This window comes from Drosophila bipectinata, chromosome 2L (assembly GCF_030179905.1).
Source record: "Drosophila bipectinata strain 14024-0381.07 chromosome 2L, DbipHiC1v2, whole genome shotgun sequence".
In the NCBI taxonomy this organism is placed as follows: Eukaryota; Metazoa; Arthropoda; class Insecta; order Diptera; family Drosophilidae; genus Drosophila; species Drosophila bipectinata.
The window spans coordinates 7,609,013-7,623,768 of record NC_091736.1 but is presented as its reverse complement, the minus strand read 5'-3'; the positions used below and the strand labels follow the sequence as shown (position 1 = coordinate 7,623,768).

General features: G+C 36.6%; 2 protein-coding genes across 4 annotated transcripts in view; one reads left to right on the top strand and one right to left on the bottom strand.

Annotated features, from left to right (window-relative positions):
• Window positions 1-11,109, bottom strand: part of Wdr62 (WD repeat domain 62) — a 55,177-nt gene extending 44,068 nt beyond the window's left edge. For 2 of the 3 annotated variants that reach the window (XM_017253202.3, XM_017253204.3), the window contains exon 1: window positions 10,211-11,109. The gene's annotated coding sequence lies outside the window, so the exon portion shown is untranslated. The remainder of the gene's footprint in view (window positions 1-10,210) is intronic. The other variant, XM_017253208.3, reaches the window with a different exon arrangement.
• An 867-nt stretch (window positions 11,110-11,976) lies between these two features.
• LOC108133324 (serine protease inhibitor 42Dd-like) lies at window positions 11,977-13,370 on the top strand. The gene is made up of 4 exons (XM_017253183.3): window positions 11,977-12,058; window positions 12,115-12,914; window positions 12,975-13,110; window positions 13,169-13,370. The coding sequence occupies exons 1-4, from the start codon at window positions 12,043-12,045 to the stop codon at window positions 13,309-13,311; spliced, it is 1,095 nt and encodes a 364-aa protein (XP_017108672.3). The 5' UTR covers window positions 11,977-12,042; the 3' UTR covers window positions 13,312-13,370.
• The last annotated feature ends 1,386 nt before the right edge of the window (window positions 13,371-14,756 follow it).

Below are 14,756 nucleotides of genomic sequence, written 5' to 3'. Positions count from 1 at the left end.
TTTTGCAACATTTGTTCAGCAGACAGCGTCGCATATTATTCGGTATACTCACATGTCAGAAAACTATTGAGAATGAGAGTTCAAAGTTGAGACTTTCAAGCCAATATGTTGGGTTTCTGCCACACAGACAGGAATAAAGTGGTGCGAGACTTGGAAAAGATGTGAAAATTCCCTAAAGAAAATGTCTGGACAGTTGGTAGAGTTCGTTTGGAATACTCAATGAAGTAAGTAGAAAAAAAAAAACAATTTAAAATAAAAATCAGAAGCAAGATCCTAAATATAAACCTTTAAATCATCCAAAATCATTACCAAAAATAACATAAAATAATAAAGCAGAATGTCTTTATCGAAAAACATAATAAACAAGCTATTGCAATTAGACCAATTTCTGCTGGCCAATAAAAAGTTAAAAAAAAATCAAGCTAAATTACTGGAATTTTTTGGTCAAATACAATAAATCAAAAAATAAAAATCTGAAACAATTTAAGGAGCAAATAAAAAAAAAAAACATAAGCTGACTGTCTGGTAAAGGCAATAAAACAATCGAAGCCGGTAGAAATTGAAAATTGGAGACCAAACTAGTTTTTATGTTACTTTTAGGGGGGGATCGTTCAATCGTTGAAGTAAATAAACAAAAAACCTTAAAAAACAAAAAATAAAAAACCACGTACCAGCCAATAAAAAAAAAAAACACACACAAGTAACAGCCATCAGGCAACAAATGTAAAATAATTCGAGTCGCGCCGAGAGCGGGGCATAAAACGCAGCCAAACAGTCAAATGCCATTTCCGACTGCAGTCAGACATGAATAACAACAACAACTGTAGTAAAAGCAACAACAAATGGCCACAACATAGGCAACAACAAGGTAACAACTACAGTAGAGATACCTTAAAGGTGACAAGTTAAAAGAAAGGTTTTAAAAAAGATGTTCAAAAAAATATTTTAATTAAAATTTAATCTTTTTCTTTGAAAATTTTATTATATATTTTTTAATAATTCCTCATAGCCTAGCTTCACTGTAAAAAATACCAACCAGCCGAGTCAGACTCGAGCTCAAAACTTAGACCAGTTAAAAGCACGTGGCTCCCCAGACGGAAGCCAGTGACCAACAACAAATAGGTGTGTCTGTCTGGGGGTGGTGGGGAGTACGTACATACTTTTATTGATAGCAACGAGGGGTATCTGAGGGGGAGGGTTTCCCCCAACAGCCTATTGGTATGTCTGGCCATCAGACTGGTCTAAATATCCAGCCAAACGAACTAAGCGACGTGTTTTATGAAGTTGCATGTTCAAGCCAAGACAGTTGGGCTTATGTTTATTATTTTTCTTTTTTTTGGGGTTACTTACTCCTACTGCTCCTGTTATGGCACACCTGAGGGAGACTCCCAGAACGCTGGCTAATTTTTCCAAGTGCAGTACCGGTTACATTCTTTTCCCGTTGAAGGTGCGCCCACACAACAACAAAACCACCTCCACACACCCAAACAAAAAAACGCAGCATATCATGGCTAATTTTTTGTGGAAATGGGGGGTTATGGTGGAGGTGGTGGTGGTACAACCACCTGGAACAAGAAACTGTCGCCCAAAAGTGGAGCATTCAACTCTGCGGGGGTTGTGCAAAGAATCGTATAAATTAAACAAATAACTCTATTTTGCTATAAAGGATTTTGAAAGTAAGTCCCAAAAGAAATACCCTAACAACTTCTATTTAAATAAAATCTAATTATTAAAGAAGAGTATTTATTTTGAGTATAACAATAAATGGTTACATTTTTTGGGGGGCAGTTCTCCGACTATAATTAAACCAAAAGCCTAAATGGTGGGCGGTGTCCTGGCCATTAACTTGCCTTGACTCTTAGCCAAAGTTGATGGAAGACCTTGTTTTATTACCAACCTGGAAAGATATGAGAACAAATAATACAAAATTAGTAACAAATAAACATCATTAAAGACTGCAAATATTTGCAAAGATATATTGGCCAATATATAGAGCACAAGTCATGGTGGTACTCATAAAACATAAACGTACTGGGATCCACTGGGGAGCTATTCACATCTGTACGAGCTCTGTCTGCTCGTATCTTCCACCTCTTTCTCAGGCCCTGCTCGTGCGAATTAACCCACTTTTGTTGGCCAACAACTGCCAGCAACCATTTGGTGTTATGATTATGAAATCGAAAACGGTTTTTATTTAATTTTGTGTTAATTGCTTGAAGCGGAAATATATTCCATAATTTTAACAGGATTTGTATTTATATATTTAATATAGATACCTACTTTTAGTTATTCTTACTTTCCAGACTACTTTCTCCATCAATAGCACCTGTCTTTCTAATTTTTCCCCCCCCAGAAAGATAGCTATTCCCAGACTTCTAACAAGGAAGCTACATTCGGGATGACTTTCAAACTTCGACACCCCGACCTCGACAATGCCAAAATTTCATAAAAAATGCAACTCAGTCTCAGTTCCCCGTCCGTTTACAACGACTTTGACTTTCTAAGGCAATTTACGTTCGTTTGTTGAGGTTTTATGGCTAGAAAGTCAGCTACGATCTCATAGAGTTGTAGAAAAATTCATAAGCATAAGCAAGCAAAATCGTTTTGCGGTCATTTAGCGGCCAATAAAAAGCAACCTGTCTCTCACTTTATGGTTGTGACTGAGTCTGAGTCGGAGTCTGGCACATGCATTATTAATTCCAACTCTGACAATTGCAACTGCAACTGCAACTGCAGTTGGCCAACCAGCTGGTAAGAGCCAACTAACAGGCATGTGTGAAATTTGGCCGAAAACTCGGCTCAGACAGATAAGGCCTTAATTGCAGGCCCAGTGCCAGTGCCAGGGATGGGGGGGAGGCTCTCTAATTTATTAGTTTGCCCGGCAGACAAATTATTAACAACACTCGTAGTATAATCGAGTGTTCATTTACGAATGTGGGCCAGAGTTGATTACCAATTGAAAGTGTAATTCAGCAGGTGCGAGAGAGCTCCATTACGGGAAATGGTTATGATTATGAAAGTAATGTCTAATGAACACAAAAAGATGCTAAAAAAATGCATGATTTTTTAAGAAAATGGAATACCTATTTATAGCCTTTTTTTTTTGCTTCCCCATCCTTAACACTCCATAAAAAGTGTGAATGTTTACAATACGTTTTCCTCACCAGCAACCTTGCCCCGCCGTTTGTTACTCACCTTTGTTAGCAAAAATTAAATTTATTAAAACATAAATATATATCTACAGAATCTACAAAATGAATGTCGAAGTCAAGGAAAAGTTGAGGAAAAATATTTGATGCGTATAAATAATTATTTTGTATTTGGCAAATAAATTGTTCGATATGGCATTAATGCCAATTGGACACGCAAGCCGGGCCAAACTTTTAGTCTGATTGAACAATGAAATAAAGTATAATGGCAGGGGAGTGCTGTGAATGAGTGCTTCCATATGCTTGAAAAGATTACACAACTACATAGTATGGAAGAAGACCCATTCAGAGAAATATTTAAAATGCAATAGAGTCCAAGAGCCGAAAGTTCGTCACGTTTGTTATCTTAAAGTCTGTTGAATGGATTTGGCGAAAGATCATGGCAGTTTGTTCACCAGGGTCGTTTGTTAACTTTTACCACAAAAACCAGAAACGCATAAATACCCAGCACCGATGACCGACCATTCGAACGATGACAATGACGAACCGCTAATCATAACTTAAACATTACAACAATGCCACAAAAAAAAACAGCCAACCCAGCCCAGTCCAAGTCGAATCGTCGAAACGTGCAGTTCATTAATATGTGAAAATAATAATAAGAAAAAAAAAAAGAAACATGAGCTTAACAAATAAATATTGTCGACAAGTAAAAGTCAAAAGCGTTGAACGCATTTAACGAGCCGCAACAAATGGGGGCACCATTTCCAAGGGGGTGTCTCCAAGGTGTAAGCTCGGACTTCAGGTTATATAAATATATATTTTCAAATCCACAAAATAAAATCAATTATCCTCTAATTTCCAGTTGCAGGTATGGCCATGGCCAATCGGAACTTTCTTTTTAAAAAAAGAAAATTTCTTAAAAATATAATTGATATACGACAGACTTTCCAGGGGGATTAGAAATCCAAAAACTGGAAACGGAGTAAAAGTTGGGCTAGTTAGGCGAAGGAAAAGCCATTTGGTTGGGCGGTAATTGACTCTCTGGCAGTCGTGGGTTAAAGGTGTGTTGCCAATTAGCCAAAAACCAAAGTGTGATTGTCTTTTGGAGGCCAATACGCCAAGGCTGGAAAAGCATGGCACGTGAGTTTCCACTTATCTTAGAGACCTGATCTACATCCTGAACTTTTCCTCAATTTATAAAGCAATTAATTTGGAGTTTGTTTTCTTTCGGAGAGTTTCAAGTGGCTTGTTGAATAATCAGATAAGCTTTATGTTATGGTTTTAAATATAGAACACACTTTCCGTGCTTTTCAACAAAATGAAAGGTAAACACTCGAATAAATGGTTTTCTAAAGGCCTTGGATTTTGATCTAGCTAGATGGACTTTTATTCGAATTTTGGCTCCAACCTTTCACACTCTATAAAACTAAGAGACTGTCAGTCTAGAGTTCAATAAACCGGCCCAAAAAAAGAGCTATGGTAGATAGTTTTTTTTTTGTTTTATTTCCGCTTTTCTCATCTTGGAATTGCTGGAAATTTAAATTGGCGTAACAATGGGGAAATATTATGGCCAGGGGTCAAGTTAAATTACTGAACAATGGCAACTGAAACAGAGGGTCTCTTTTCGATGTTTGTTCCAATTCATTTGGCAAGAACAAATAGAGAAAAAAATACAGAGACAACAAAGGGAAAGAAAGGCCATTCAATAAATTTGACTATTTTTATAGTTTTGGTAGTTTCTGGCTCTGACATCATAACCCACACTTCCTTTAACAAAATAAAGAAACAAAACTGCACCCTAAATTTAAGATAATTTTAGTTTATTATTATTATAAGCGGGGATAGTTCCTTGAAGGCTTTAGTTTATAAACTTTCACAAGATCTCACTGCCTTTCCCTCTCACTAGGCCGCCATATCTCTTGGTTATAAAACATGTTGTTTTCGCCGTATCTTATCGCTCAACAGCTGACCCAAGTGACTTTATTTTGTTCGCCTTTTGGCCAGAAAGACACGCGCTTCAGAGTCAATTGTCTTGACCATGGCCAAGAGTCAAACGCATTTCGATATTCAATCATACATATGTGCTGACTGACTGACCCTCACCGATTTCTGTTATTTATTTTCCATCCATTACTTAGCTATATTTTTTTATTCGCAATTAGACGCAGACCCACTTCCCTCTTCGTGTTTCTTGGCTTATTGTTTATTGCTGATTTGGTCATTTTCTGCATATATATATATATATATACCAGTTGGTTCTCTGCTTCTACTTTTCCTATCTCTTTCGATTTTCCAAGAGAGCTTTTCGACTAATTAGTTTTTTTTTTTATTTCCTATTGATTTTTAGACACTATTTTCTTTTCTTTTTTTGCGAAGAAAAGAACAAAACGTAGAGAGATAAAATGGGAAACACTCCCACAAAAAAAGGCCAACAAAACGGGAAGGAAACAATAAAATTTGGCAACCGATTTGGTATTGATTGAGGTTTTTTTTTTTTTTCTAGACTAGACTAGAATTAATCAGAACCTTGATCTTGGGGAGGATTCTCCAAGCTTCCTTTTAAGCGTTTTAATTTCTTTTCATCTTTAATAGTTTATTATTTAATTTTTAATAATTTCTCTATATTTTTATAGACAATTCTTGACAGCTTAAAAATACTTGAGATATTTTTTTATTATTTATTTATTGTTTTGGTTCTCATTCAGACCACTTGACGCTTACTTTCGCTTTGCTTTTTTTTACGTAACTGGTTCAGCTATCTTGTTGCCAATTTTGATTCTATTTTCTAGTATTTTGTCTAACTTGGGCGATGAGTAATTTTGTTTAATTTTCAAGTTTTGATTACAGAATTTTTTGATAACTTTAGGCCTTAAACAATAAATAATAATTATTGTCAGTTAGTTCTGGCCTGGCAGTTGGCCAAAAAGCAATAACATCCAAAACAAGCAGCTGTTGCAACTTTAAAATTCCCTAAAATATATTCAATGTTGCCCTTATTTTTTTACCAATTTAACAACCAACGAGATGCTTTTTTTTATTGCCAGTCTGTCACAAGAGAAATTGCCACAAAAATAAAAGCAACTTTGGCGATGGAAACTACTGGCATAATACTTCCTCTTCATAGTTGGCACAAGCCATGGCCAAAGCCAATTGCAGGCATTGCGGACAGAATTCCAATCCCACTTAATGGGTTATGACATCGATGGGTAGGCCAGACAGCCAGACAGCCAGCCAGCCAGGGGCATGGCTATCTATATATACCACCAAGCTGGCTAAAACTTGTAATCCCGCAATTTTCCTTAATTAAGTTGTTCGTTAATAGTTCGTTACTTGAGTAAATAAACTAAACTGTGACTGTGACTGGGATTGCGGAGGCAAGTGCTCGGCAAGTGACGGCCTTAACTGGAATGTGATCCATGGACCATGAGCTGGCACTTTTTACCTCCAACTTGTCCCTACCAGGAAGCTGTATAGGATTAATAGGAAAAGTCACTTGCTAAAGTTTTCCAATTAAAGGAAATCATTGTAAACTAATATTCATGAAGAGAGCAGTGTAGTCTGCCATTCTTCTGACTAATTTCACACAATTTCCTTTCCAAGTCCATAAATTAGAATTTATAATATGCAAGTCTTCTCATCCCAAGACTCCCACATAGTAATTAATAGCCGAGGAATACCTCAAAGACAGTAACTATAACAAGAAGTTATAATTCTAAGTCATTAAAAAACGACCTAAATGTCTGGAAAAGAATGCAAAAAAAAAAAATAGAAATTTATATTTTAAAAAAAGTATCTATTTTTTCTTGCTCTGTGAAAGAGAAGGATTGGTTGTACTCAGCAGCCATGTCTTATCGAATCGAGTCTGCCATTAACTTGGCTCGAACCAAAGTAAACTGCATTCCATACATACTCAAGTGCGAGCAGAACTCCCTAGCCCCTTGGCATGTCTTCCTTCCTTTCTACGACTGGGAACCCCTTAATTTCCTCCTCTTTGCCGACTTGGGCCGTTGAGGAAGCGCCGGCAAGTTACATGATATCAATAAAAGTGCACAGTGCCTGAGATAAACTTGGAGAGCCCTACCAGCCCAGAACCCCAAACAGAAAACAGAAACAATGGGGAATAGAGCCCAAGATGTTGGATGCCCTACAACTGCCAAAGTTTTAATTTTAATTCATCATTTTAATGACTAAGAGTTACTTATATTATTAAAGAATATTAAATAATTAAAAAAAAACCTATGAGTTTAAAAATAATGACACAAGATCCACAGTCATACTTCCAACGGTTAGAGTATTTGAAAGTGTCTGTGGCATGTTCTACACACATATATGTATAACCAGAGGAGACAGACAACTCCAACCAGAACAACAAGTTGTGAGGGTGCACCAGGGGGGCCAGAGGGGAATGCCAGGAAAGTGCAGCAGCAAAAATGTTGCACCTTTGTTGGCTGCTGCCGCTGGTTTTATGGACGTGGCAACTCTTGACTTCTGGCGGCTTAATGGATATGCAACGCGTATTGCAAATTATCCAAAAATGTAGGCCCCAAGAGGAGGACTTTCGAGGGGTTATAGAGAACACAGGTGGCAACAAGACACACATTCGAGAGTGGCCATAATTTGGAGTCTTTTTGTATCTCTTTGGGGATTTAAGCCACAATACATGGCTTCTTAAAAGTCTCTAAAAATAATTATGTTTAATATTATCACTTATCCTTCCTTAACCAATAATCCACGGCTATTTCCAGCCAACTGGACTCTAATAGAGGCCATTTAAAGTTAGTTGGAACAAGCAGCCTGCTACTTAATAGGCCCAGTTTAAAGTTGCAGGCCAATAAGAGCGGCTGAGATAAAAAAGACGGCAATAAACGAAGAAAAGGTACAGAGCCAATGATGGAGATACAGAAGAGAAGAGAAGACGCAGAGAAGAGACTGAGAACTGTAGACGCGGCAAGAATATTCAGATTTTTCATATCGCATCTATGAGATACGTGAGCCCCTTGGCACAGTCACAGATACACGAACTGAATCGAAGAAAATAAAAGGAAGCTTGCGCATGTCCCTCAAATGACATTGGCATTTAGATGAGCAGGTCGGTGTTTTTCTTCATTCTTCTCCTTTTTGAAATTCTTCTCCTTAAAAAATAAAGGAGAGATCCTCCTTTAAACGACAGTAGATAAATTGTTCGAGCGTTGGAGACAAGCTGAATTCAAAAACTAGAAAACTGAGAACGCAGACACACAGATACAGATACAAAGATACTGAGATACTGATGCGCACCTGTCGCCAGGTAAAAACGCAACCGGCAAACGTCTTAGTCAGCAAAGTAAAGCAAAGCCAAAGAAGCAAAACGAAAAGACAAAAGTCAGCAGGTAGCCGGTCAGTCAGCAGGAAAGCAAGAAAAACAAATAAAATGTGGAAAAGGTTGGAAATCCAACAGAGTTTTCAGATCTTGAGAATGGAAAACATTGAAAACAGGATTCGGTATTAAAGATTCTTATTCTGTTATAGATTCGAGGTTTAGTCTATTTTATAAAATATTCTTTTAAAGTATACCCTGGAAGTGGATATGATAGTCTTATAGTGGATTATATACAGGATCGTCTAAATTAAAATAAGTCCTATGATTACCTTTTCCTATTTTCCATCTTTATACTGTTTCTTTCAGATCTTGAAAATAAGATTCGGTTTTACAGATTCTTAATCTGTTATAGATCTGACACATATTATGAAATAATAAATACAAGTCTTATATGTTAAGGATCTTTCTACCTATTCCTTATCTCTCAATTGTAGATCTTGAAAATAATATCCGGTATTTAGATTCTTATTCTGAACAGATCCTGAGTTTTACTTTATTTTTTAAAGGATGGATAGGATATTAATGGTATGGAAGTGGATAGGATTGTCTTATAGTGGATCTAGTATAGTGGATAAAGTGTATAAAATAATACGAGTCTTTTGAGGACCTTTCTTCCTATTTCATATCTCTAAATTGTGGTTTTCAGATTTGGAAAATTATATTCGATATTCAGATTCTTATTCTATTGGGGATCTCAAGAGGTACTATATTTTATGAAATATATAAGATACTATTATAGCTCCCCTGTATTCTCTCTCCTTTTCTTTTAAAGACAGTCATCTCTTTCTTTTTGTGAGTAGCTCGTATTCCCTCTACAATTTATTTTGAACCCTTGGGTAACTTTAATGAGCTTAAACTGACCGCCATTGTCGGCTCGGCAGCTTTAAAATGAAAACACCACAGAAAAGCCCCACGTATAAGGGAAAAAAACCTTACAAATTAGTCATTGTGATTAATGAGGAAAGAAGAAGAAGAGGATGATGCCGATTCCTCGTCTCTATCACACTCTCTCCAGTCATCTCTTTCTGGACACGACAGAAACGTGTCCAAGTTGTTGCTTTGATTTATTTCATGTGAGAATTTTTAAAAAAAGATTATAGTTTGTTCGGAAGAAGGGGGGAGGAGGTTGAGGTGGGTGGGTGGTGGTTGGGTGAGTTGTGCAACTCTTGGATAAACCTCTGCATTTATCTAGATCAGCAGAGCGTAAAGGGGCTAGAGGGGGGGCTAGATCTTAAGTGTTTGGATGCATGTGTTTGGGTCAAGTTCAAATTTTTTGTGGTGGCTGCTTCTGCGCAGTAATGGTCTCTTGAAAAGGTATATTATTTATAAAATGAAAATTAAAAATATGAAATATATATTTCAAGAAAAGCATCTTTAGCTTTAAATATCTGTAGCTACCATATCTTTATCTTTTCTAGGCTGAAGTGGCCTTCGAAATAGGTACACACATTGAGAAAAGCAAGGCCGCTCAGCTGAGAGCAGAAAACCACCCCCAAAAGGGGGTGGCATCCCATCCATCCTTAAGTGCTTTGGTGTCTAGGTTAAAGCTGAAAATTTCGACACATGGCCAACAGCATTCAGCATCCAGCATCCAAAGGAATTTCCCTTCAACCCCCAAATATTAACACAATCTCCAAAAACATGAATTTCATTGATTAAAAGTATGTCACTAACACACACATATACTGTAGACTCTCACCTTAATGAGAAGAAATTCCTTAAAAATTGGCTTTGGAAACTGGATTCTTGAGTTCCTGTTTCTCTTCTCTTCCTTTCACCGGTTCTTTTTTCTTTTTTTTTTGCTTTCTTCGGGCCAGAATTTATAAACAAATGTAAAGACAGTGGTAATATCTTCGGGCGGTTTTTAATATTTTTCCAACTAGATATTGGGTTCTCCTTCTTATAGACAGATGTCACATTTCTTCTCTGCCTTTTTAGCAGTATTTTGTTGTTATTTTTTCTGCAGACAGGTGCACTAACAAAAACAACTCTCCACGTTCACTAACACACTGATGATTTTTTGCAAAAACACTCACATATACACACACACACACTGATAGAGAGAGGGACGCCGTGTGTTGGCTTTGAACTTCTTTCTTTCTTTCTTTTTTTTTTTGCTTATTTGCTTTTTCCGCCTTTGAAGCTTGTTCTTCGGGGCACGGTATACCCTCTACTATTTATCTAATCTCGCCTTTCGGGGTTCAGATAAAGCCCTATAGCTGCGACTTATCGCCGTGGCACTTGGTTTAATTGAATATTATTTTAAAAAGGTAAAGCCTATAGACGCGCGCGAAAAGGACAGCCAATCATCCAAACATTGTTTTGATTATTTTTGTTTGTTTGGCTGCGTTTCAAACACAATAAACACTGTAGTACACTGCCTCGTGTCTGGCTCTTGCGAATCGAGCTCCGATTACACACACGCGAGTATCCAAAAAGCCGTCGAAACAAACAAACATAAAGATAACTACCAATGTTTGTTAGTTACAGATACAGAGCGACGACCGCAGCCCCCAAGACGCGTCGCGTTTCAAAAATGTTGCCGCGGACGAGAATCACACGTCCGCTCAGGTGAGAAATTTTTTTATTTCTGATATTCGTCATTGGGGCCCACTGTAGGATTAGTGTGGCTGTTGGTATTTGGCCTGGGAATAGAGTGGCCAACGTAACTATTATCAGCTGTTATATTCGAACCAGGAATACCTACCTCTTGATGAGAATTTTATTTATAAAATTTTACCTTGATAGCTGAAGCCAAATTTAATTTAAAAATCAAAAGAAAAAAAAAATTCTTTTTTAGGGATTTTTAGAATTCTAACCAGTGATGCCAGACTCTTAAATTCACGATGATGATGGTCACACTATAAATATTATGGTCTGGCGCCAAATTTAAGACGAATCAATCATAATAAAAAATGTTTAAACGCTGAGAATGGTTAATTCTTTTTACTTTTATCGAAAATGAGCTTTTTTTATGTTTTAAATTTTTATTTTATTGTTTAAAATATAATACAGTAAAATACTGTAAGGTAAAAAAGTCTTACCTCGCGTTTAGTGGATTCATGAACCCTTTTTGGTTCTTGTCTCGGCTAATAAAATCAAAGCTTTTTTACAAATTCTAAAATTATACAATCGGATTTTGAATTTTTGGGTTATATTATAACATTATTAAGAGCATTATTCAAGACTTCTTTAATACTTTAATTAAGCCGGCCCATTTAACGATAATCCTCTAAAAAGTTTAAAACTTTGAGATGCAAAATTTGGACCTAAAACTTATAATTTTTTTTTAAATTTAAGATCATTTCAAATAAATAATTACTTATTATGGAATAATTATAATAAGCTTATAGTTTATCAATTTCTAGTACATCAACTATACTTATCAATTTTTAAATAAAAAAAATCTTAACGCTTGTATTTTTTCGCAGTGTTCAAAATATTCAGACCATGATAAATCGAATTACTAGAGTTCAATATTTTATAGAATCCAGAAATGTTAGACTCTCAGTTCATTTCCAACTACTTATCATGAGGTACATATTTTGTAAGTAACATAGAATTTTCCTCCATCTGTATTTATTATAGAAGAATTCCCCCCAGATTGGATTTTAGTTTCTGCCACGTCGACTTTGGCAGATAAATTTTCTGATAATTTATACCAATTGTTTGCCAAGGATTTCCGCAACGAAAATCTATTGGTATCACCCTTTTCTGTATCGGGTGTTCTGGCCATGTGTTATATGGCAGCCGAAGGTGAATCTGCGAAAAAACTGAAAACCCTTTTGGGCTTTTCCGAGGACAAGATTAAAGTGGCTGAAAAATATCAAAAATGGCTAGGGAAAGTGAAAATGGATTATCAGGTGAATTACGAAGGAAGCCGACCATTAAGTCCGAATTATGAATCGTTAGTTAAGGAATATTTCAAGGCGGACTCGAATATTGTACCAAATAGAACAGAGCCAGTGATAAAGATCACTACATATTGGAAATTTCACGATCGAATCATTAAAAGAATCCTTCCCAAAGAAATCTCCAAAGCTCTGTTTAAGAATAATATAACTCTGACAGATCCCTGGCAGTACGAATTCGATGCAAAAAACACAAAACAAGCTGATTTTAAAATCTCAGAAAATAAGACAGTGCCCGTACAGATGATGCATCAGAGAAACGTCTTTCGGGCTGCCTACTTTTCCGACCTTCAGGCCACTGTGGTGGAGCTGCCATTTCACAGTCGCCAGATGTCTTTACTTTTATTTTTACCCAACAAAGTGGATGGCCTGTGGGAAATGGAGAAAAAGATTTCCGACTTCTCAGAACCTTTGAACACCGCAGAAGCGATCCTTGCCTTGCCCAAGCTACGCTATGGATGGAGACTGCGTATATCTGAAAGACTTGAGGAGGTATATCTATTATTTTTATATACTTTCCATTTCTTTAATTAGTTTTCTCTGAAAATGTAGCTTGGTCTAGGGCCGTTATTTACAAATGAGGCTGACTTCAACCTGTTTGGTAATTTAAGTTCCAAGCTCGGCGACATATTTCAAAATGTCTTCCTGGAACTAAAAGAAAAAGGCGCCCAAAGTGTCCCACCATCTTGTGAGTAAAATTTTTCTATTTTTTGAACTTAAATAATTCCTTCGTTTATATTTTTTAGCACAAAAGGACACACCAAGGTCAGCTCCGGTGGTGTTTTCCTTCAATCGGCCCTTTGCTTTTCTAATAAAGGACGAGAGTACCACATATTTTCAGGGACATGTTATAGATCCTTCGAAAATCAATCAAGTTAATATGGAGTAGATACTCGATTTTGTGAGCCGATATTTTAGTGATATTAAAAATAAATGTAAAAATGGTTATTTCTTTGGTGCAATCTCCTCACTTTTTATAACCAAGCTTCTGATTCTGATTTCGTTTCAGCTTCTGGTTGCAGGCCGCCCTGAACTTACTGCTGATAAAAAAAAGGAATAAAAAAATATATATATGTATAAAAAATAAACACAAACGAGTGCCTGAAGTCTGGGACAACTTTGCTTACGTATTTTGTTTTACAACATGTTTGTGTTTGTCCCTGATACTGATATCCCACATCCATCTCAGATAGATGCGTGCTAAAAATATAAAAATATCTCCAGCATCTTCATCTTTCACAAATAATAGTATAATTTAAGGCACCATAAGGTGACCTAAATATTCTTGAAATATTCGACAGAATATATACAAATATTTGTGTTTTCTGCGAACTATTTTATTTTAGGAAAACTGTTTGTTCCGCGACTGCTTAAATATTTTCCTTTGCACTCACATGACACATAAGATGGAGTCACACTATCTTATCCGTTGGCTGGCTTAACTTACAAAACTGAGTTATGGACTTTCTTCAGGAAATGCCGCTTTATTCCGGTTAATCTCCGCACATAAAGGTTTATTATTTGCATACATTTTTATAAAGAGGTTAGGCTGGGTCATTGAGGCATAAATTTCTAGACACGCGAAAAAATTAATATTAAAACTTTGCCTGTCGTCAGGCCGGGTAGTCTCGAACACGTGCTTTGAATCAAAATCCATCATTGCTTATCTATCAAATGTAATTTTTACTATCAGTTTTTTTGTATTTTTTTATAATTCCCGGTACAATTAAATGAAATTATGTTGGATGACAATCAGTTGAGTTTGTTCGGTCTTTGCTTCAGTTTGCTGCGCTTCGAAATTAGCTTCGGGACATAAAATCCATTTAAGGAAATGCATAGAACTTTTGTGATTTTGAAACGATATTTTAGAGCCAATATTTTCAAGAGTTTCGCGGCCATCGATGGTGAAATTTTCGAGTGGAAAATAGAACTATTTTCGGCCTTTGAATACGGCTGATGTTTAAGTGTGAGATGACCCTACTTTATTAAAGTACTAATACTTTTAATGCTTCGTTATTTATTTTTTGGCTGCCAGCTTATATCAGTTGGGGCTTCTATGAACCTTGGCCTACCGAGTGATCTTTTCACTGGCTGGTGTCTCTTCTCTGCCGGAATTCTCCGTACCCCCTGTCGCAATTCTTAACCACTGAATGTCAGTCACTTTGGCGGAGATCGCGACATTGTCGCACGTCAGCCGTCGCTCAGATTTCAGATTTCGTTGGCTTTTTTATCTCCATTCACGAAATACTAATACGGGGGACATTATCTCCCGGCGATCTTGTCGCATCAACAACACCATAACCAACGTAGAGTCCAAGATCTGGCACCAACACA